Raw genomic sequence first — 25,105 nt, 5'->3', positions numbered from 1 at the left:
GCATCCCATTTAGGACTGAGTATTCCTCGATCTCCTACTCTGCACATTTTCCTGTTGTGGGAATCCTTTTTTTGTCCTTAATCCTTAGCATATGATACTACTTACAGTATGCTGATCTAGTTTCAGAATTACATGGGTTATTTTAAAGAAACATTGACTTTTTAAATAGATAAAGAGAAGCACAAGAAGCACATACAGAGACACACATGTTCACACACAGGGAGGGAGGGAGGGACGGAAGGGGAGAGAGAGAGAGAGAGAGAGAGAGAGAGAGAGAGAGAGAGAGAGAGAGAGAGAGAGAGGAAAGAGAAGAAAGAGAAAGAATCTGAATCTATTGATCCCAGCACTAAGGATGCAGAGGCAGATAGATCTCTGAGTGTGAGGCCAGCTTGGTCTACAAAGTGAGTTCTAGGGCAGCCAGGGCTACATTGATAGAGAAATCCTGTCTTAAAACAACAACAAAGACTTTTAGGATTAAATAGCATATATTCCACATTTGTGTGTGTGTGTGTGTGTATGTGTGTGTGTGTAATATGTTTTATTCATTAGAAGAATCTTTATAGCTATGTAATGTATTCAGATGTCATTAGTAGGTGCGGTAATGGAATTCATGACATGTGTTACGAATAAAATAGATTTATATTCAAGCCAGTTTCGATAGCCTGCTTTTTAAGACTGTTAATTTAGAATGAAAGACACTTGAGAAGTACTAGGCTACAAACTTGTGGAGATTTCTGTTTTGTTATATTATGAGGAACTGCTGAGGTAATTTTGACATTAAAATAGTTCATAGATATTTGTATTTATATTTTTGTTGCTTGTTGTTTTGAGCTAAACAATCATGAGGAATTCTGTTCTTCCTTTGTTAAATTTGCAGAGAGGTTTTTGGCCTAGAAAAGTTACATTCTATTTCAGAGTACTATCTGCCTGGAGTGTTTGTGCTTGTAGAGTTTGTTACTTCAGGCTTTCAGTGTCCTTTATGTAAGAATAGCTTACAAGCTTTACTTCCATGCTTTGAAATAGTTCCAGCGGTTTTAGAATTATCTTTAAATATTTGTAAATGTCTTTGGCATCTGGACACTTTCTCAGGAGGCTAACTCTGACAACTTTCTATATCTTCTGTGATAATTATCATGTGTTGCTTCTGTTGGTTTGTTGTACCTTCCAGAAATTTATGTATTACATGATATTGATAGTAATAGAATGATTATCAACTTTTTCCCCTCCTAAGATACCAATACTCTAAAGTTGTGTTCTTGAGCATATTAGGAAAAGAACTTACATTTTATTGCCTGAGGTTGTAGCCCATAAAAAGGATATTTACTTAATTTCCTTCTCTTGTTCACTGTTGCTGGTGGTGGGTGTCTGCAGGCTTCCAAGTTGGCATGTATGCTGTAAAGAGAGTTCTTCAGCTTCAACATCATACTATTCTCAAGATGATAATTGTGCAGTAGGAAGTGAAGACACACAGTTCCAGAAAAAGGTACCTTAAATGGAATTGACAGCCTGTCTTCTAAGACTGTCTTAATTTAGAGTGAAAGTAACTAGAGAAATACTAGGCTACAAATTTGTGGAGATTTCTGTTTTATTGCTATGAGGGCTATGGAAGTAATTCTGATATTAAGATAACTCAGATATTTGTATATTTTTGTTGCTTGTATTTCAAATACTATTTGCTAAGTATAATGTATACTCAATAAAAATTGCTCCTTTATTGCTGCAAAGAATTCTGTTCTTAAAAATTAAAAGCTATCAGCAATGAGGATTGCATGGAGGATTTGCAGTTGGAGTCTTTGTAGTTCCTAAGATATAATTAGGTACAGTAAATAGACATAAAACACCCAGTAGTTTTGATAAAGGTAAGTGCTGATTTGTATTTGTCTTTCCTCTCCAACTTTCTATATTTTAAATTACAGAAATAATTTTGGCTGACTATAAAACAATTTTCTTTGTATATACTTTTCCCATCCCCAAAGGAGCCATGTTTACTGCTGCTTCTTAGTGTTCAAATGTTTTCCTGTCGGTATAGGTACACTTTTAAATAGGAACACAAATTAATATTTTGATTTCCATTACAGTAACATAAAAGTGTTCCACAAAGTGATTTCCTTTCTTCACAAGGATATATGCACATGACCTTTAGTATACAGATAAAGCAGGATGTATTTTTCCCTTGTGAGATTTTTGGGTTGTTCCTTAGCTGTGTGCATGTGCATCATGACAGACTTTTATTTACATGTTTGGAGGTTTGAGATACAATATTTGGAGTGGATTATTTAATTTTTGAGTTGTATAGAATTTATATCTGAGATGGAAGATATAAACTTTTGAAAATTTGTTTAAATGTTTCTTTAAAAAGAAATCATAAAATGTAATGCTTTTATCCACAGTCAGTAAAATTTGTCTCTTTTTCCTTGATGAGATATTTACATACCAAATATTACAAAAAATTTTAAGTAAACAGTTTACTAAGTGGGGAAATTCAGCAAGCATGTCAGTATTTCGTGTGTGCTAGATAAGCTCAGGCTATAAAACGGTGAGTGTGAGCTTTGCTCTTATGAAATGGATACTTTAGGAAACGCAGTTGAAGACACAGGTATAGAAAATATTAATGAGTATGTGTCAAAACATAGATGAAACAAACCATATATTCTAAGTAATAATGGAAGTCTCACTTGGTGTCTGCTACATAATACTTCATATAGGATGTGCTTATTAAGCTATCAGATGAAAATAAACATGTAAATTAAGTTGAGAATCAATTGGTTTATAGCAAAGAAGGAGATAGTTTTGCTAACTGCATTTATTTATTTACTTACTTATTTATATAAAATAATTTTACCATTCATTTCTTTGTCACCATGTAGAATGAAAGAGAGGAACCTAGTAATGCTGAGTTATCAGGAAAATCAAATTCCTATTTAACTCTATCTCCAGAAGAAGATAAATTAAGAGATGACTACACTGTGGATGTAAAAGTAAGCTATATACTGCCTTTGCTGTTAATAATATACCTTATGACTTTCTTTTTGCACAGTATTGATGCCTTTGTTTAGTCAACATGTTATATGTTGTTATATTTTCTTCACCATAAAGTACCATATAATGGAATGTAAAATTATTTGCATGTTAATAGTAGTACAGATTTTACGAAGATTTAAAATAAGAGCTTTAATAATAAATATGGCTATTTTTTTAGAGGTAAAATTTGAGTGCAAATATTTCTTTCTAAGTTCTGTGTTTTTTTTTTTTTTGGTTCATTATAATATATGTTTTTTGATTTTTAGGTACTATATCATGTTTTGATCTGCTTTATTTTGCAACAGGAGTAGTTGTATGTAGCACATAAAGCATTTTTGAAACCAGTATTTAAATTTACATAGGTTATGAAGTTAAAAGACTACATTAAAGTGGTTTGCCCTTTTTCTTCATTCTAAATATTGTTTTCTATTTTATGCACCTGAAATATGGCAGTTATTAAAATTGTGAATAAATACTATAAACTTAGTAGAATGCTGATACATCTGGAAACCATTTAATCTAAGAGCTTGAAAGAACTAAGGATATTTGATATGGAGACAGACTAAGAAAAAACAAAACAATTTACAGATTAATAATGTTCATCTTGGGGCTGGAGAGATGGCTCAGTGGTTGATATCATTGACTCCTCTTCCAGAGGTCAGAATTCAATTCCCAGCAACATGGTGGCTCACAACCATTTGTAATGGGATCCAGTGCCCTCTTGTGGTGTGTCTGAAGACAGCTACAGCATACTCATATACATAAAATAAATAATTATTTAAAAAATGTTTATCTCAGAATGAAGGAGTTTCATTTTACTAGATTTTGGAAAATATTTGCCAAAGATTTAGATATAGACTAAAAAACTGTTCTCTGTCGCCTTTCCAATTACACAGCTACCTTGAAGCTCACGTAATTGAAGTCTAGAACAATGGTTCTCAGCCTTGGGTTTGATCCCCACAGGGGCTGCATATAAGATATTTATTATGATTCATAACAGCAAAATTACAGTTATGAAGTAGTAGCAAAATAATTTTATGGTTGGGGGGTGGCCACCAAACCATGAAGAACTGTATTGAAGGGTTATAGCATTAGGTATATTGAGAACCACTGGTCTAGAAGCTTTTATCGCAAATGTTTTGAAATCTTGTGGAATCTCTTACTCCTATGTTGTTTAGCATAGTAGTCATTAGGCTCTTTGGTTACTGAGTATTTGAAATGTGACTGGTAAGATTTATTGTTAAGTACAAAATACATGTTGAATTTTAAGGACTTAGGTTTAAAAAATGTAAAATACTGCATTTTAAAATTTTGAATATATGCTGAAATAATACAGTATTTGATAATGTCCTTTCCTAAAGATTTTCTACCTTTTAAAAAAAAGCCATTGTTATTTGTAAAAATTTTACTGCTACTAGTTCTCCAAATGATCACTCTTTGAATACTGTTGACATTGTTGTGTGTCTTCTTTTTGCTCCAAAACCAGCTTACCTATTTTTCAAGGCCCATCTCATCTAGTCTGTAATAGTTCATAGGTTTTTTTTTTCCTTGAACTTGGTGTAAATTTTTCTCACTTGTTATTCTTTGTTAGATTTTTAAGTGCATTGTGTGCTAAATACTGGGACTATTAAAATCAAGAGAACATTCTCCTTATTTAATACATTTATATTATAATTGAAAACAAGAGGAAGACAGATAATACCAGTTGAGTATAGTGGATGCTGTGATGAGGCTGGAGAGAATAGTATAAGCAGAAAGGAAGGGAGCAAGCGAATTCTATTATCACCGGAACTGATAAAGGTTTTCAGATCTGAGTAGGCATTTAGTTGATTTCTGAGCGGTGAATGACCTAGAACATTTAGGATTGAAAGAAAAGCAAATTCTTTATTGTGTTGTAATACTTGTACATATCTTATATTGTTATTTGTTGATACACACTTTTCTATAAACTCTTTAGAGATAAAAGAACTGTATCATACCATTTTATATACTCCTTAGTTACTAATAGTACAGTATTAAATAGAAGTGGAATTACTTGTAGGACCTGATACAGCTGTGTCTGCTTTGTATGAAAAATGTGCAAGTTCTGTATTAGAATATAAAATAAAATTCTAAGGGTAGTAATGTTAGAAGAAAGGATTTTGTGTGTGTGTGTGTGTAAAAGTATTTAATTTTCTTTCTTTAGTGCTGGAGAATTAAACCCAGGATTGCAGTCTATGTATATTAATCACTTTGCCATTGGACTAAATACCCTCAGATTATAAACATCATGTAGTCATTTTTCAGCTTTCTATGAATGTCTGCCCATCAGAAGAAGTAAATTATTAATCTTAACCTTTAATATAAACTTTTAAAAAACAGAATTTGGAAACAACGAAGTTAAGCCTACCTGTGGTTGAAGCACTCCCTACAGTTGATATGCATGAAGATTCTTCCAGTGTAGTTGTAGGCAGTGAAAACATCGAAAATAGTTCCAGTTCATCTACCTCAGAAACGACTCCAGTCCCAAAGCTTGAGTAAGTCATTATGAAGGGGGAATAAATAGAGTGGGAGTAAAAGCAAACACAGCAAATTAGAAACATTCTTAATAAAACACCTTAATATACTCACATTTGATATTTGGGCTAGATAGTGGTTATAATTGATTGTATCAATGTCTTATTTGTGTATGTTGAAAATAATCTTAATAGTGATCTTATTTATTCAGCTCAGTAGATGAATAGATTATGGCCTAGCAATGAATCTCTGCATTGCATAGGTTCTACTTAGGAGAAATTGTACATTAAAAAAAATGATCTATATAGTTATTCAAAAAATTAAATGTCAATTTATTTCCATCAAGTATTACTAGCATTCTAGTAATAGTCATGTTTTCGTGTGACTAGCTTTCTTTTTGTAATTTAATAACATTTGAAATACTTAAGTTATCCTTAGTTCTCTCAGTGCTGTGCTTCTGAGTTCCTTAAGTTGTAATGAAGAGAGCAAAGTCAAACATCCTGTCTTAATACTCATTAAGAGTTTACTTTATTATGAGAATTAATAATAGTAAGCATGTAAAAGAGTATTTGACTCAGAGTAAGAATAAGCGCTGCCTTATTGCCACTTTTAGAAATCTTTACTGCGGCAGTCAGGTTTTAAATATCTGTATTCCTCCAGAATGTAAGGGATGGGTTAATGGAGTTTTGCACAAAGATGATATCATTTGGGAATGTTGCTCAGTTACGGAAAAGGGAACAGAAAGCATGTTGAGAAAAGTCAAGATAGTATTTCAGAAACTAGCTAAGATCAGAATACTATTTATCTGAACAGTATGTTCTTATTCTCCCATTTTGTTAAAAATTATTGATTGGAAAAATTAAATTAAATTTTAGAAAAAGCCTGAAAAACTGGAGTGGGGGTTATCCTAAAAGCTGTTAACTGTATGTGGAATATGTTCTACTAGCTGGGCTGCTTTGTCTGGCCTCCACAGGAAAGGAAAATTACCTAGCTTTGCAGAGACTCTCTTTGCAGAGAGCTTTGCAGTATCCCTCAGGTTCAGGGGGATACCCAAAGGGGCCTCTGCTGCTCAGAGGAGAAGTCGGAAGGAGGAAGGGGGAAAGATTGTGTGGGGGAGCGACTGGGAGGGGAGCAGTGAGTGAGATGTAAAGTGAATAAGTAAAAAAATAAAACTAAATAAAAATAATACTGGTAAATTATAAGTAAAGGTAGGAAAATATTGAAATATTGGCACATTTTTAATAGTAAAATTTTAAAAGTGCAGTAAAGCTTCACTGAAATGGCTTGAAATAATTGGTAGATTTTGCTGATTACAACAGTGTTAGATTCAATAGCAGCAGAAATTAAATGTTACAGAAGATACACTTAGAAAAAAAGTTTTTACTTTTAGCAGGCCAAATATTCATTTAATATTTTGTTATAAAATTCTGTAGTGTTTTAGGTGAAGGGATACCCTTAGATCAGTCAACAGTTGATTGTTCATGATTTAAAGTAAATAGCCTAGACTAGTCATGACCTCTCAGTCCTCCTGTTTGGCCTCTTAGATACTGGGAGTAAAAGCATGTTCCATTGTGCCCTATTTAAAAATAATTTTTGAAAACATTCTGTAGATCTTCAAACATTCTTTTTTTTCTTGGGCTTAGGTTATGTTTCAACATCATTATTAGAATTTAAATATATATATATTAAGTCTATTAAGTCATTAGATTATAATTTTTTCTTTCCTCATTTAGTGAAATCGAAAAATCTGGTACTTTATCTATAGCCAAGTCGGGTGAAACAGAGCAGCCTGAAGCTGACTGTGATGCTGGGGAGGCTACTGATGCAGATACTTCAGTGGAACAACCTGCTTTTGTCAGTTCACCAGAGAGGTGGGTATGAATAATTCTTTTAACTGTGGTTCTTTTGGTCTTTATATCATGACAGTATCTTTTTTGTGTAGATCACCCAGGCTAACCTGGAACTTTATGGGTAACCCAGGCTTGCCTCAATCACAGGCTCCTCCTGCCTCAGTCTTCCAAGTGCTGGGAATAGAGGCCTGCACTACTACATCTGATTAGTGATAAGATTCTATAATAACCACAGTGTAATTTTTTTTTAAAAAAGGTGTTTGGTGCAAACTTCACTCTACTTTTATTACTGGAATTTTATCTCATTGTGTTTCTGTTTAGGTGTTTCTTGTGTGTGGTAATCATAACAATTGTATAAAAACTTGCTATCCAGCTAAAATATGTTTACTATATCTTTTGCTTTTAAATAGCCTTGTTGGTCAGCATATAGAGAATGTGTCATCTTCACATGGCAAAGAAAAAGTAACGAAATCAGAATTTGAATCAAAAGTTTCAGTGAGTGAACAAGATGGCAGTGATCCAAAGTCTGCATTGAATGCTTCAGATACTTTAAAAAATGAGGTTAGTATGTGACTTTGGCTGGCTAGTCAGTACTCTGTTATGTTACGTACTTTAGTAGTGCAATCTTGAAAAGAATTGCTAAATATATTTGTTATAAAATTAGGGGTATTGGGCTGGAGAGATGGCTCAGTGGTTCAGAGCATCAACTGCTCTTCCAGAAGTTCTGAGTTTAATTCCCAGCAACCACATGGTGGCTCACAACCATCTGTAACGGGATCTGATGCCCTCTTCTGGTGTGTCTGAAGACAGCTACAGTGTACTCATATAAATAAATAAATCTTTTAAAAAAAAAAAATAGGGGTATTAGTCAAAACTGATGAACCTTGCTTCTATGTATAGTAAATAGTTACTTTGTGATATTCTGACTAGTGTTTATGTATAAAGGTGTTCTGGAATGGATTCTCCTGCGTTTTATATATAATTACAGGACTTTCTGCCCACCATCAGATCTTTGGGACAATATAAGTCAAAGCCTGCTTAAGCAGTGTTTTTGATCTATATAGATGCTACAACCATTAAATTGAAGAATAACATTTAATTCAGTGAGAACAAATACATGCTGCTCAACTAGAATATTATAAGGGCACATTTTTGGTTTCGTTATTTACATGCAAGGTACAACTGGATGCTAAACTACTGTCTTGAAATTATTCTTACAATAAAGATGGACTTTATTATAGTGAAGCAGTATACTTACTCTTTCTGAAATCTACTTTAACTGTATAAAGGAGCCCAGTAAAAAATTGTTGAGGAACTGTTACCCAGTAATTTACGATTTCCCCTCAGGTAAGAAATAACTAAGTGAACGATGTTTTTCATCAACTCGAAAGCAAAATAAATAGAATGAAAGAGTAATTTAAAATGCTAAGCACACCTTTTTATTTATTCCTTTTAGTTTGGGATGTTCTGTTGTTCTTAGTGAATTTTCACTTAAACTTCCTAACTTGTATTACAGAGCTTTATACTATGCATAGGACTAGCTGTATGTGTTGTGGGCTCCCTAGACACACGGGGACTCAGTGTTTTGTAGTCTGGTATTTTAAAAAGACTCATTTTTATTTTCCCAGTTATCTAGCTCAAGAGTTTTTAAGGTTCAGTTGTCAGATATCACACCTGTAAGTAAAAGTAGACAAAATTTAAAACATGTCTCCTTTGGAGCTCTTTAAGTCTCAAATATGAATTGAAGCTTGGCAGCCAGCCAGCTCTGTCTTAAATTTACTTGTTTTCAACTAATAGCCAAGTACAGAACACAAGGCCTTAGACTGTGAGCCTGTGCTACTAAGTAGAAGAATGAAACTTTAATTAAATGTATAATTCCTGAATAAATTAATCTCCCAAAAAGGTTGTTAGAAATAACACATGAGTATCCAGTTCAGAATAAATAATTCTGCCCAGTTAAGTTCGTGTACACAGTACTTTTCAGAATACTTCCATTTGTAGCAGTAAATTGGTTTTATGGGTTTGTTTAGATGTCTTAATTCGTGAGAAAACTTTGTTACCTGGATCTTAGAGTTCTATGTTATTTTCTTTTGTTTTGGGAGGGATCTTTATTATCTCAACCAAGTGAACTTTTGTAATTACTAAATTATTTACCAGAGTTAGTTCTGTAAACAAACGTTATTAATAAACATATTAAGTTATTGTTTTGTTTTTGTAATGTACAAATTGTTGAACCATGAATGAATAGGTAAGTAAATTATTCTGCTTAAGAAAAAAAAAACAGTGTAGCTAGTTAGAGCTCCTCTTCAGACAATGCTGTCATGCATTTGGTGATTTTAAAAAAATGTCTATTTTAGGACTTTGAAACAGTCTATAATGACATTCATGTCTTCATTTAGCTTTTTATTCAGTGTTGACTCAAGAGATTTGTTTTGTTAGTGCTGGATATAGTTATTCTCTTACAATTAATCATTTGAAGAATATTTAAGTTTCTGATTTCTCTATATTAGAAGTAGTGCTGCTTCTACATTATTATTATTACATTATACATTTTTACTGACATTGCACATGGTATGGAATTAGTGGGTGTGTACATCTTACTAATACTGTATTATAAGACTCCTTCAGCAGTAAATCTTAGATTTATTTTAAGGTAGTTGTGCCGCAAGTATACTCACACACACTCTTTCTCTCTGAGTAATGAATTTGATTAGGTATAGCATTTTGTTTGCTTTAAAAATAAGTTATGTTTATATTACTAACAATTTTGTAGTGTTTAGAAGTTTCAGTTCTGCCGGGCAGTGGTGGCGCACGCCTTTAATCCCAGCACTTGGGAGGCAGAGGCAGGAGGATTTCTGAGTTCGAGGCCAGCCTGGTCTACAGAGTGAGTTCCAGGACAGCCAGGACTACACAGAGAAACCCTGTCTCGAAAAACCAAAAAACAAACAAACAAAACAAAACAAAACAAAAAGTTTCAGTTCTTTTATGTAAACTTAAATCAATATTTCACTTTAAATAGTACTCATAAAATTAAATTTTTATTTAGTATTAAAGAAGCATTTGTGCTCACCTTCATTATTAATTTTTTTACAAGATTGAAATCTGTTCTTTTTGGTGGGGGGACATTTCTTTCAGAGCTCTGATTTTACAAAGCCAGGAGAAACTGACCCTACATCTGTCACAAGTTCCAAAGATCCAGAAGATATACCAACATTTGATGAGTGGAAGAAGAAAGTTATGGAAGTAGAAAAAGAAAAAAGTAAGAAAGCATTGGGATTCTTTTAATTTTTTTAAAAAATTATTTGAGGGGGTGGTTTAAATATGTGTTTTCTCTTTCTAATTATAAAATAACATTTCTAAAAACTTCATCAGAGAATTATTACATTGTTGCTGATTACACTACCAGTGGAATCTAGTGGTGTACAGTTTTAATATTAAAATCTATTGTTGGACATTATCTACTAATAGTAAAATCAGAAAGAGTAATAATATCACTCCCAATGTGTGGGGAAAAACTTGGACATGGAAAGTTCAGTCAGAAAGCTTTAAACTTTTTGCATAAAAATTTTGAGATAAGAATTCTTGATGTTGGGGTTAGAAGTAGAAAAAAAACATGAAACCAATAAGGCTGTATTCTCGTGGAATATCTTTATGTTCTGTTATTCCTTACCTCAGGAGATGTGAATTTTTATTCTAGATATTTTAAAGCATTTTGAAAATTTAGTTTATTAGTTTTGAGATAGAATCTTTGTATGTAACTTTGGTTGGCCTTGAGCTGTGAATACAAACTCACAGCTGGCTTCAAACTCATGGCAATCCTCTATGCATGGCATCTCAAATGCTGGGATTATGAGCATGTGCCACCATATCTGTCCGGATTTCTCATGTATTTTAAAGCTATATTTTTAGAAATTAAAACTTGTTCTTTTCTGGGAAGTAGCCTGTTACTTTTGGGATGATTGTGTTGCTAGGGGCCGAGGGTGTACTTTCAATCATAATCATCATATATGTGTTTATAATAAGGTTTGTCTACAGGTCAGTCGTTGCATCCGTCTTCTAATGGAGGTTCACATGCCACCAAAAAGGTCCAGAAAAATAGAAATAATTATGCCTCTGTAGAATGTGGTGCCAAAATTTTGGCAGCTAATCCAGAAGCCAAGGTACTTAAAGTATATGTTTTTGGTTTTTTTTTTAAAGAAAATTTAAGAAACTAATGACTTTATTAAAAGCAGACATTAGTGTGACAGTAACTATTACATTGTGAATTTTTTTAACTTTACTAATTAATACAAGATTATGCTTTTAAATATTTTATAGTGTCAATTTTTTGTTATATTAGTTGATAAGATTATACCTTTAAAAATAATTTAATAATCTGTATGGAGCTTTAAAAATAGCTAATGAAAAGTTATAATGGCATTGTAAGTTTTAAAAGGACAAATTGATGTAAGGCTAATATAATGCTATGGCCTCAACTGGTAAATTTTATTTTTTTCCCCACAAGTATTCTATCTTAGGCTCATTTTAAAAGTCAAAGTGCAGGAATTCCACCACATTTTAGAACTGAAATATTTTTAAACTGCTTTTATTTTTTTTGCCACTTGAAATAGAGCACATCTGCTATTCTTATAGAAAATATGGACCTTTATATGTTGAATCCTTGCAGCACTAAAATTTGGTAAGTAATTAAAATTTTACAAAGTATATTTTATATGTGAACATCTTTATTGTGGTAAGATTGATATATTTCTGTAATTTAATAAGCTTTTATGATTGATGAATATTGATATTACTCCCAAATTAAGAACAAGATGCCTTTTCTTTTAAGGAGATAGAAGGGCTGACAGTTACAGGTCTGGTCAGAAATACTGGTGGATGGATTGTCTACAAAGAGCTTGATATAAAGGAGAATCCTTAGAAGAGGTTATTTCTGGTCTGAATCTTAAAGGACACATAAGAAGTAGCAGATGATGGAGTCACTACATTTTAAGGACCATATTTCTTCTGGATGACTGTGTAGAAGCAGTTTAGTTGTGACAAGAAGGTACAATTAGAATAGTGAGATGATGAGGCTGGAGCAGTAATCTAGCTGTCTAGCTACAATAAGACCATTTGACACCGTAGGTACTCAGCTTGACAATGTGCGTGCATCTCTCTCCTCCCTCCCTCCCTCCCTCCTTCCCCCCCCCCCCCTCTCTCTCTCTCTCTCTCTCTCACACACACACACACACACACACACACACACATGCGCGCGCAGGATGTGCTTGTATGTGGAGTACATGTTTGCTTGTGTGGATGGAGGCCTGATGTGTCTTCTTTGAGCACTCTCCATTTTCCATATTGAGGCAGCGTCTCTCAACTGAACCCAGAGTTTGCTGATTCCACTAGTCCAGGAATTTTCTGGGATTACTGGCAGCTACTGTACTCACTCAGCTTCTACCTTGGTGCTGGGGATCTAAATAGTTGTCCTCAAACTTGCCTAGCAAGCACTTTCCAGTTGAATGTTCTCCAGTTTTACAGTTTTGTTTTAAAGTAGTCTAGCATTTATGAAGAAGTGACATTATCTCATTAGCATTTCAAGAAAGCTTGTCTCCAAAGAATGACCTCTACAAGAAAATGCAGTTGAAGCAGAGAAATGAGATGGAAGACTATTGTCATAGCTTCAGTCTGATATCATGACCTTGAGCTAAATATTTTCAGTTTGGGTACAGAAGAGAGGAATATATCTGAAAGAGATTTAAACAGGTAAAAATGACAGTGCTCAGTAATTAGGAATGTAGAAGAGAAAGACATCTAAGAAATACTGTATTATTTTGGTTTCACTGCTTTATAAGTCTTAGACTAATGAATTCTATAGACATAGGAACAATTTATGGGGGAATTAATACACTTTTATTACACTGTTTTATTGTTCAAAAGTTCATGTTTAAAAGCCAGTTGAGGGAGCTGGAGAGCTAGCTCAGAGGTTAGGAGTGCTTACTGTATTTTCAGAAGACCCAGGTTTGGTTTCCAGCACCTACCTGACAGCTCACAAACATCTGTAACTCCTTTTTGGACTCTGTGGTAAACAGGCAAATAATAGTGCACATACGTATATGTAGGCTTATATACATGTTTGTGTTGCAAGCCCTTTACCAACTAAGCCATCCGCAACTTCTTTATAGTGTCTTTTAATAAAACTTTTAACTTGATTTTGGTATCTCTGGATTTTTTTGTTTTGTTTTGTTTTTTTGTTTTTTTAACATTGTGTGTTAAGAATTCATTTCCATTTGGTGGTTTTCCTGTTGGGGTAATTTTTTATTCAGTAATTCATTCTGTTTCTTTCTTAACTTAAAAACCTTTATTACAAAGTTTCCTTTCATGCACTTTTGTTACAATGCTGCTCTTCATTGGCCAGTTTATTATTATTTGTGTCAGTGCCACAATTTAGTTTTTACAGACTTTCGTATCTAGTAGGATAAATTTTTGTACATTAGAACTTTTTGATTTTTTTTTTGCCTCTGATTGATTATTGTTATTTTTAGACTGTTGCATTTCTGATTTCCATATGGAGATTTTATTTGAGATTGTTTTGAATCTTTAAATGACAGATACTGAGTTTTATTTCCAGTAAAATAAGGTTCATCCTTATTAACATACTTAACCTTTTTCATGTATCTTTTCTGAAATGTATTCCTCAGCAGTTTTTTATGACTGTTGTAAGCACTTCTTTCAAACTGTTACATATAGAGATGCATTTGACTTATACATTTATATGTATTTATGTAGATGTGTAATGCATATATAGAGAGAGCTCCCTCTTTGTATTTTTTATTGCTAATAATTTAGAAGCCAAGTGGCTTCTATGTGGGAATTCTATACAGTGTTTTTATAAAATAATACTTCAAAAGTTTCTAATTCTCCTTATCACATTTACCTTCTCATCAACCTGGTGATCTGTCCTTGAAAACTGTCGAGTAAAAGAATGACATTTTCAACTCATTACATAATTTAAAGACAATGCTAACTTTGCACCTTTATTATTATTGTTGTTGCTGTTGTTATTGTTATTATTATTATTAAAGTTTTTTTATGTATGTTTTGCCTGCATGTATGTCTGTGTACCACATATGTGCTAGGTATCCTAAGTAAGGCCAGAATTGATCTCTTAGAACTAGAGTTAACCTGAAAGTTACAGTTGACAGTTGTGGTTACAACTCATTATCTAAAACCATAAAATATAAAGTCTGTGATAGAAAACCATATTTTAGCTACAGCTTACACGGTTCTGTTATTAAAAGAAAAAAGCGTAAAATACTCAATTAGTATCTGTTAAGTGATTCTGTAGAGATAATATCCTTTGTAGTTTTTGAGGACAGATGTAATTGTCTAATAAAGTATCTGAGCCAGAGTAAGCATTTGATAAATATTACTTGGCTTTCTTCTTCACCTTTTCTGAAGCCTGATTGGTTTTTTGTTTTGTTTGTTTGTTTGTTCTATTTTTCTCCAAAATTAGACAGTTACTTTTAATATTTTTGATTTTATTTGGCTCTGGCAGTATCACTCAGCATGTCAAGAAAGCACTTGTCAAGCATGATAACCTGAGTTCAGACTCAGGAGCCAACATGGTCAAAGGGGAGACCTAACTCTCCTTCCTGCAAGTTGCCCTCGAACTGCCACACACATAACGCACACTGAATGAATCAATGAATGAAAATTACATTTGATAAAAAAATTATTTAAAACAGATTGGAGTGCTGTCCATGAGTTTCTTTTTTCATAAATGTGATGCTATATGCAGTTTTTATGTCTGTGGAAACATTGTTATTATAATATTTTTTCCTAAGTGGTCATATGTGACAACATCTTACATTAGTAGAGTTCACACATAATTTTGTCTGTCTGTCTGTCTGTCTGTCTGTCTGTTGTCTTTTTCTTTAAGTGATAGGAATTGAACTATGGGCCTTAATCTTAATGGACATTAGTTGTTTCATTGTCTGGAAAGACAATTTTTAATCCTTTTGGATGAATATATAAATTGACATTTTTGCTTTTTCTTAGTAATTTTTGCAAAATGTTAATACTGGGCTGGACATTTGGGACAGTTGTCAGATACTTTTAAAGAGATATTTTCATAGTCACTAAGTATAAAGATTCTTTTTGGTATATAACATAGGATGTTTTTAGTAAAATCATTTTATTAAGAAAAGAAAGGTATCATTAAGAAAAGAAAACATCATAGGAACAACTATCAATGTTCTTTTCTTGCCACTAGATAATGCTTGTCTTGATCAAGGCGTTTTATCAGTAGATATGTTAGATTACAAACACTACTCCTTTGTTACATTTTAGTAACTTGTGGATGTCTAGTTTATACAGATGCTTTAATATGAAGTGCTTTGGTTGGTTTATGTAAGTAATTATCTTATTTTCTTTTTGAAGGTTTGTTATTGAACTTTGTGAGCCAATTCAAGTGAAACAATTTGATATTGCAAATTATGAATTATTTTCTTCTACTCCCAAAGACTTTCTGGTTTCTATCAGTGACAGGTAAATTCTTATTTTTTTTTTTTTTTTTTATAAAACTGTTTTATATAAAGTCCATGATAGAATATCAGAGTAAAAATTAAGCTCACATGCCAATCTGTTGTCTTCTATCGTTTTAGTTTTTAATATCAGTTTGTTATAACATTTGGATTATGGGCTCTTGTTAATCACTTATCTTAGCTCCTGTAATACTTAAACATCACAACTATGCTGTTATTCTCTTATAAACTAAAGACACAGTTAGGGAATTAGCTTGTGTAAGTCACATGATTTATTGTTTGGGAGAAACAGGATTCCAATCTAGAACTATATGACTTTGCAGTTATTCTAATCATGCTTGTTGTTTTCAGACAGTTCTTTTAAATGTATTAAAAATGTTCATATATATGTGTAAGTGCTTCGTTTTATATCACAATGTATGTTTTTGGTGAAGTGTTTTAAAAACTTGTTTTACTTGCATGATTGAATCCTAGATTTCCTTTTAAAGGAATTAGCTATGGAAGATGTCTGTTTAAATGTGGTCATGTGTTTTCTAGCCTGCTTTCTACTAGTACTGTATTCATGTCTTTCCTCATCACATCCTGTCACTGCTTGTGTGTAACAGTCTCTTTGTCTTTCTCCCGGTGTCTCATGGCTACTTTTGTTCCTCAAACCCTTGAAGCTGCCTTGCTCCTGCTTTTCTCTTTCCTTGTCTTCTGCTTGTTAATGTGATTTTTCAAGTAAGTCTCTCCTAGTAAAGTGGAACTCAAGGCCTGTTGTATTTAAATGAGAAGAAAAACTGTACATGATAAATTTATTTTTACATTTTCTAGATATCCCACAAATAAATGGATTAAGCTGGGTACTTTCCATGGTAGAGATGAGCGGACTGTCCAAAGTTTCCCTCTGGATGAACAGATGTATGCAAAATATGTGAAGGTAATCTTTATACATATAAGACTATGTTCTGTAATGAAACTATTCTAGTTATTCACCCTGCTCACTTAGGAATCAGAAACTAAGAGTCCTAGCATAACACTAATTAAATACTTCTTACTAGGCTATTTTATAGACAACTGTTATTCTGGCATATTTGTATCTAGACCAAACTATTTATTTTTGGTTCTGATAAACCCCAAGTTACAAGTCTTGTTTTTGAGTTTTGCTCCTTTTTTTGACACAGAGTCTTAGGTAGCTCACCCTGGCCTAACTCAGAAGGTACCACTGCCTCTGTGTGTGAAGTAGTGGTGCAGCACCATGCTCAGTATGCCTTAGAGCTGTAAATTGCCATCTACCTGCTAGTGTGTTCTGTTTTGAAACAAAACATTGCTGCCATCAGAATCTTTTAAGTAGGTCTGATTTTTTTTTAACTCATTAAAATCTTATTCCTAGATAATTGATTCAATTTTATTATCCATTTACTTAGGACTCTCCCTTTTTATAATTAAATGAAACATTATACCCATTTAGCAATTTCAGATAAAACTTTAGAAACTTTAAATATTCCCATTGCTTACTTCACCAACTATTACTCAAGTTGAATTTCTGTGAATAATAATCTATGGAAGTTTCTGTGCCTCTTTTCTAAGCCTTTTTTTCTTTAATAGAAAATAATAGACACATCTTAAAGTATCATGCTGTTAATAATAAGACCTTTTGGAATTGCAGAACTTCTAATTTCTGTGCTTTTTTTAAGTTGTAAGAATTTATAGCTACTTGATTTTGTCTTCTGGGATTTTACTCTCTCTTTTTAAAGCATGAATTAAATTGATTTCTACAAATGGGTAAACTTGTAGTATTCCTAATTTCAGTATTGAAGTGCTGGATTCTATAATGAAAAAATGCAGTTGATATTCTCAATGGAAAAATTGCCATGTAAAACTCCCCACTTGTTTCTCTTATGGAGGGAATCCATAGAATGTTTATGAAGTGCTTTATTTGGGAAAACCCACTTTAGTAGAGACATGTCAAAAAGCTACTTGCTTGTAGTAATGAATGCTATATGTGCATACAAATTCTTACCTGGGTATCTGCTCACCTAAAGTAGCTAAATATAAATATACAAATTACTTTTTAAAACATGTATTTTGTAAGTAAAGTATCTTTCAGTTGTATTAGTTATATATGAAATAATAGAAGACCAGAACTTATGCCTTCCCTGAAACACATTGGATACAATATTTTAAAACTACCAGAAAAACTTAATAAACTAATTTGTTTATTAATATATACATTTATCTGTACATAAATACACTTTGCATGGCTGTAATGTTTAACATAAAACATGGTTTCTGGAAACCATCGTTTTAGAATCTTTTTTTATCTAACAGATGGAAAATAATAAATGCATTTAAAGATTATTCCATTTTATTAGCTTAAAGCTAATCTATTACATGTATTTAGATTGTGCTTTTCAGTTGTTATGGTAAAAAAATGGGAATTACGGTTTTTGGTTTTGCAAAGAATTAGGAGTACTACAATCTTATCTGTCACAGCGTGTTGCTTCTACACTTCATACATGTGGGTTGCAGATACTTGTTACTTATGGCATGTGATCCAGACTTTGCAACTGATTCCTTTTTCTTTTCCTTTCTCCTGCTTCAGATGTTCATCAAGTACATAAAGGTTAGCAACCTTCTCTTTTGCAATATTGAATAACAGACCATGGCATATTAATGCATTGCAAAGATAAAAAAACCAGTCCCAAAGCTTTTTAAGTATTGATTTTGGGGGCAATGATTGTGTCTTTAGAAATGCTATACTGAGAAGACTGAGTCTGTTAACCTTACAGGTGCCCTGCCGACTTCGAGTTCATGTACTTCTGTTTTTCAGGTGGAACTGGTATCACATTTTGGATCAGAGCACTTTTGTCCTTTAAGCCTAATAAGGTAATACAAAACGAGTACTTCCTGCTGTTTATTTTACAAGTGACACAGAAAACCTCATTATTTATTTATTTATTTATTTTTATTTTTCGAGACAGGGTTTTTCTGTGTAGCCCTGGCTGTCCTGGAACTCACTCTGTAGACCAGGCTGGCCTCAAACTCAGAAATCCACCTGCCTCTGCCTCCCAAGTGCTGGGATTAAAGGCGTGCGCCACCACCACCCAGCTACCTCAGTATTTTTAAAGTGAAGAGAGAATTTTCTCTTATGTGAAGTTAATGCTGTAGAAATATAAGGTATTAAGCCTCCAATTTAAATGTGTTTTGAAAAAAAATGTCAAGATAGTTTGAAACATAAACCTTATATTTTAATGTTCTTTTAGCTTACTTTCTGTTTTATGGTATTAATAATACATAGAAGCACAGATGGATAGAAAATTGGTCATTATATTTCTAAATACTTTAAGTTAATTATATTTATGGACGTAGTGAAAAAATAAATGTAAGAAATACTTGTTTTGAAGGGCAAAAGCTAGTGGTCCATAAAACATTACCCTGATTGATGTGACATTTTTGGTCATGTATTGTGAAGAGATGAGACTTAGTAACCTTATATTTTAATGAAACCTGTAATGAAATTGTTACTAGGGTTTTTGGTACTAGCATGGTGGAAGAATATGAAGAAATTGCTGACTCCCAGTATCAGTCAGAACGTCAGGAACTCTTGGATGAGGACTATGGTAAGTGATTTTAAGCAGGTGACTATCAGGGTTTTTTTTGGGGGGAGGGGGGGAGGGTAATCTAATAGTAATTGGTGAGTCATGGGTGGTTTAGCCTGTTTTAAAAATGTATTTTCTAGTATGAGTGCTTTGTAACTTAAATTGTTTCCCAAGCCTGTCTGTGAATTCTTTGTAACTGGAACTCTTCTTTTGTAATACCAATGCTATAAATTATGACTATATCCCAAATCTGGGTCCAACAATCTGTTAAACTCAGAAGATACTGAAACAACAGAAGAGAATATTGATTCTATTGATTTGCCTTGAGACTTGGATCAAGCACATGAAAACCTGAGTCTTTTAAAAGCTCCTTTGAGTCAGAAGGGAGGGGGGTAGTTTTATGCTGGCTTCTTTATTTGATCAAAATGGTATAAACCATAGCTTTAAGAATTAAAGTTGGGTTTTTTTTTTTTTTTTTTTTTTTGGTTTTGTTTTTTGTCACTTTGCTACCAAATATATAAAGATATTTGCTAAGGTTTGGGAAAATATATAGTTTAATATTTTTGGTTAGCATTAATATATTGTCCTTGATTTATACCTGTAAGGCTTCTGAGCCTCCTTATGTAAATGTGTTTTAGGTTTATAGTCAATATTTACTATATAATGTTTTATATGTCAGTTGACTGACAAAATACAGGAACTTTTAAATGCTGTTATTGGAAATCAAAATTTTTTTCTTCTCTTAAAACAGATTATCCCCTGGATTATAATACTGTGGAGGATAAATCCTCAAAAAATCTTCTTGGTTCTGCTACAAGTGAGTATTTGGGGATTTCCTATTTATACTGCTAAAGTCTCAGTCTCTTGTTCTCTTTCTAACAGCTATTTGTTGTAGTATAGTTACACTATAACTATAACATAAGATGCTTATACTCCTAGTATTGACCTGTGGTAGCTTTGAAAGGTGCTTATGTGGAATGGAATACAGTAGGTAGAAAGTAGGAAAATGTAAGCATGGGATGGAATCAGGTTTGTACAGTGTGATCAGTCTCTTTGCAGTAAAGACAGGCCTATGAGTTTCTTGGGGGAAAAATTAAGAATCACATGAGTAAATTCGTTGTGAATGAAGACTTGGTAATTTGTGCATATGCTTAGTTTTCTGTTTAATGATAAAATATTAAAGCTGTTTCCAGAGTGCTAACAGTACCAATACAATAAACTGTTGGTGGTTTAGTTTGTTTTTCTTCCAAACTAGTGTGAATATAGGGGTATGCTGGCTAAAGATAATTCTAGAAAAATACTACCCAACAGGAACATTATTTATTTTTTTTGTTAATACAAAATTAACTAAGTGTTTTCTTTGTATTTAGAGATTAATAACTGAATAACTAGAGGTTATACAAGTGTGTGTATATAAACTAACTGTCACCATGTATGTGTAACTGAGTCACTTTCTTTTTATTGTCTCTTTTCTCCATCTCTTTTCTTCTCCATGGAGGATTATAAGTTTTAGCAGCCTCCTGGAAATGAGAATAAGAGTGTTAAAGTACCCGCTAGAGGAGAACCCGTTATATAATGGTCATTTCTTATTAGTTCATTATACTTGATTTATACTCACTGATTTTGTTTTCTTTCATATGTTAGGCAAGCACTGTAGCACTCAGCTACAACCCAAGTCCCTGTTGCTAATTTTTGGCTTTTTAAATTTGGACAACTACTTTTAGTTAGGACCTGTTGTTATTTTTATTGCTGATATAAAAATAGTGCTGTGGTGAAAAAAATGAGATTTTGTGTTATATATCTGGATTTTGCTATTATTTTCTTAAGTATATATTTTTATATGTTAGATAATAATCATTATTCTTAATGACATTGAGCTAGTTCTAAGGAAACACTTTCTTTTCTTTTTTTTACATGGAATTAGATCCAGACTAAACTGTCTTTAGTTTCTAATGGTTACCAGAAAGGAGAGGACACAAAAGGGAGGTAGTTTCTTACCATAGATTTAGATAAGGAAAAGTCCTGTTAATATTCTGCATTTTACTTTCTTCCTATGAGATTAGTTTATAGATGCTGTTAAAACATAATTATATGTCACTGTAGGACATTTCCCTACTTGCAGTCTTTTTTTCTGACTGTATACTGTTATATAATATATACAGAGGATTACTTTGGTCCAAGTATTTCTTGTCTTTCTCCTTGAGAAATGTGTTTTTTGCTAACACCTTTTTCTTTTTTTCTTTTATGGGTTTTGATGGGCAATCCATTTACCTTTGAGTGTTCTGCGTATTGAAAGAATTTGCATAGAGAAATGATGGGGACAGGGAGATGTTACTTGCTCTATAGTATGGAAAATAGCTTTTGAAATGACATATATCTCTTTTTTATGATACCTGTTTTTTTTATTTACTTATTTATCGATATGCCTCTTAAGGTTTCAAAACAAGAGGTAGTAAGAAGAAAGCATTACTTTGCTGTCATGAAGTTTGCTGATCTGACCTATATAGTCTTCTAAAAATTAGTGGTTGCTTTTGAACTTGACTTAGCCGCATTGTCTGAGATAAGATAACTAATAGTGTAAGGAATGCATACATGTGTAGAATTAGTCTAAATAACCAATGTCTGACCATAGAATGTCCAAGTTTGGCAGTTCAAAATGAGCTTGACATTGGGCTCCTTTGGAACCCAGCACATCGTACTGGAAAGCAGGTCTAGGGCAAGCCCTCTGTTACTGCACTGTTGTTCCCGCTTTTTAGGTGTTTGAAACATCTGTGTAGGCCAGGTAGCTTCAAACTTATCATTCTCTTGCCTCCACTTCTAAGTGTTGTGATTAGAGGTATATATCAACACAAACTTTGCCTTTTATAAAATTGTGTGCATAGTCTACAAGACAGAATTTTGTAATTTTAATCTTAATAAAAACTTTTCCCTTTTTCTATTGGGAATGTATTTAGTATCTTTTAATTGATATTATTGGAGCCAGAAATATTCAATAATTTATATTTCAGAATATTTGCATATGCATAATGAGACATCTTGAGGATGAGATACAAGTTTAAACATGAAAAGTCTCATTTCATAATTTATACACATAGCTTGGAGGTATTTTTTTAATTTAATTTTATTTTTTACTTATTGATTTTGCATGCTTGAAGATAATTATATACAGTATTTTTAGTGTGCCTGAATTTTGACTTATAATCTATCATATGAGGTCATATTTAAAATTTTGTACTTGTGGAACTGTTAGTGCTCAAAAAGTGTATTTTGGAGCATTTTGGCTTTCATGTCAGGTGGTAGAATTATGTAACTTTTTAGAGTAATTTTTTTTAGAGTTTTATAGCTTAACCTATAGTTAGTATTCACAGGAAGTATACATCACCAGAATGTATACATACATACATACATACATACATACCATACATATATGCATGCATACATACATCTAGACATGCTTGTTCCTATGTAATTTAACTATCACCAAAGGAGATAGAGCTGTCTTACAGCAGAATGTGTGCATGCCTGTTCAGTCTTCTGACTCTTGCTTACGTTCTTGAACTAAAACATGTAAATCTTTTTCATCAATAGGAATTCTCCCTATCACTTCTGCTTCACTTGGATTTTGTCTTGTGGAATTTTCAGATGGCTATCTACTTTGATATTCTTATAAGTTTGTCTTTTCTTTTAGATACATGTTTAAGACAAATGCAGTTTTTAAATCAACATATTTTTAGAAAAATAATATATATGTAGTATGTGGTCCTACAGATAGAAAGTAGAAATGATTATCCAGAGGGAGCTGAGAACACATAGAAGGGGTGGTATTTTGGTTGGTTTATCTTGGTATATTGAAACATAGACAAAAACTCTTCCATCTCTGCATCCTAGACAACTAATGTTTTCTGTAGCCCAAGTGCCATTGGTGTACTGAAAGACTTCACTGTAGCATAAAGATGTTTGATTCCTAGGAGTCTTTCTTTCCAGAGGAATAATGTGAGATGAGTAACTTTCTCCACTCAGAGAAATGAGGAAATACTTAATCCAGTGTGGAGTTGTGTTTGACATTACTATTTACCCATTCTAAAGGGATTTTAGTGGCTGTGATGATAAGCTTCCCCACATTTGGCTGTGAATGCAGAACTGTCAGAATAGACTGTTCACAAAGTTGCTTTGTCTCAAAAGACCAAAAAGAAAAAAATTATCTTCTATGAACTAAGGAAATTGTTTCTTTTCATTGGATGAACTAAGAAAATAGAAATCTTCCAAATTTTGCTTTTGTTACCAAACCATCACCTAAAATGATGACAAATAGGTTTTTTAGATATAGAATATTATGTCTTCTTACTGTTGACCTAGTTGCAAAATTAAGTTTCAAATAACACATAAGACAAGTTCTTTGTACAGATTAACATAGGTTTTGGTTCATTGAATAATGATGACTTAAATCTGAAATCTGAAGTACAAGTTTACTTTGAATACAAGAGAATATAAACTATAGATGAAAAGTTTTGAGTTTTGTAAAGCAGGCAGCTTTGCCTGAACTTTATTTAGATGGTAGTATAAGCAGAAGATCATGTCCAGTAGGGTGGTATTATTGGCATTCAGAGTAGGCTTATAAAGAAGCAGTTTCCATTCCTGATTTGCAGGTTTGTGAAGTGATTGCCGTTACTGTTCCTGTCATTACCTCAGGTGAAACATCTCAGCCTGAGTAAAAATCCAGGCTTGTACTTCTCTGTTCATCAGATTGTCACATCTAAGGGCAAGACGTTTGACAGTGGCAGCTTTTGTATTATTCTGATGACTCTAAACGAAGTACTGAAATTATCATATTCAGTAAAACCACAGTTACGTGCATTTCAAAATTACTGTACTTGGAGTCCTCTTTCAAACAGAGAAATTCCCCTACTCTACACACATTTACAGCGCTGGGCCTGTGCTTTGCATTTACATCTTCGTTTTCCACTGAAAGTGTCATGCAAAGTCTATGAAACAGTTTTATCTGGAAACTAAGACAGGGGTAACTTGGGAGGCTTGCAATACAGCCTCTGCCCATTCTTAGTGCTTTAATACAAATGTGTGATAATGAAAAATTGATGTCAAATGACAGTTCAAGGTAGACTGAGGAAACTCTCTGAAATTATAATATATTACTAGGATATCCCCCTCAACTCCCATCCCATGGATTTCTGCCATTCTGTGATTCTTATGTATTTGTAGATGTCTATATAGAAATGGAGGCTTTTACCTTTGTTAGTTAAATGTCTCCACTGGGTGCAAAAAACCAAACAAAACCAAACAAACAAAAAACTCAAAACAACCAAGTTTCAAATTGTTCTACCTATTAACCCCAGTTTTGACTTTGACTTTAAAAAAATCTCTTACCCACAAAAAGATATTGGGCGTTATATAACCCACAATATACTGTTTGCCTAATTAGTTTTAAACATCAAGGAAATTTAATTATGTGTGTTACCAATTTATGTGACTGATAGATATTATATGACAATATAATACTATACAATTAATAGTAGAATTTTTCTACTTTTCTTTGGGTACTAATCTCCCCATTTTATTTTTATCTATAACCACTCACTTAGAAAATTGTTTTGTCTAATATAATTTGATTTTTTTG

At 32.8% G+C, this 25,105-nt stretch overlaps 1 protein-coding gene across 5 annotated transcripts in view; it reads left to right on the top strand.

Annotated features, from left to right (window-relative positions):
• Nucleotides 1-25,105, top strand: part of Suco (SUN domain containing ossification factor) — a 56,460-nt gene that overhangs the window by 11,247 nt on the left and 20,108 nt on the right. For 2 of the 5 annotated variants that reach the window (XR_013112910.1, XM_034513010.2), the window contains exons 2-15: nucleotides 1,372-1,483; nucleotides 2,868-2,978; nucleotides 5,383-5,537; nucleotides 7,251-7,388; nucleotides 7,778-7,928; nucleotides 10,503-10,626; nucleotides 11,391-11,527; nucleotides 11,978-12,045; nucleotides 15,789-15,896; nucleotides 16,706-16,811; nucleotides 18,477-18,497; nucleotides 18,705-18,760; nucleotides 19,403-19,494; nucleotides 20,225-20,290. Coding sequence is in view for 4 of the 5 variants with exons in the window: in XM_034513010.2 (XP_034368901.1) it covers nucleotides 1,372-1,483; nucleotides 2,868-2,978; nucleotides 5,383-5,537; nucleotides 7,251-7,388; nucleotides 7,778-7,928; nucleotides 10,503-10,626; nucleotides 11,391-11,527; nucleotides 11,978-12,045; nucleotides 15,789-15,896; nucleotides 16,706-16,811; nucleotides 18,477-18,497; nucleotides 18,705-18,760; nucleotides 19,403-19,494; nucleotides 20,225-20,290 (1,445 nt within the window). In the remaining variant the exon portion in view is untranslated. The remainder of the gene's footprint in view (nucleotides 1-1,371; nucleotides 1,484-2,867; nucleotides 2,979-5,382; nucleotides 5,538-7,250; nucleotides 7,389-7,777; nucleotides 7,929-10,502; nucleotides 10,627-11,390; nucleotides 11,528-11,977; nucleotides 12,046-15,788; nucleotides 15,897-16,705; nucleotides 16,812-18,476; nucleotides 18,498-18,704; nucleotides 18,761-19,402; nucleotides 19,495-20,224; nucleotides 20,291-25,105) is intronic. The other 3 variants (XM_034513012.2, XM_034513014.2, XM_034513015.2) reach the window with 3 other exon arrangements.

The sequence above is a fragment of the Arvicanthis niloticus genome, chromosome 10 (assembly GCF_011762505.2).
Source record: "Arvicanthis niloticus isolate mArvNil1 chromosome 10, mArvNil1.pat.X, whole genome shotgun sequence".
Classification (NCBI taxonomy): domain Eukaryota; kingdom Metazoa; phylum Chordata; class Mammalia; order Rodentia; family Muridae; genus Arvicanthis; species Arvicanthis niloticus.
This window is presented reverse-complemented; position numbering and strand designations above follow the sequence as displayed.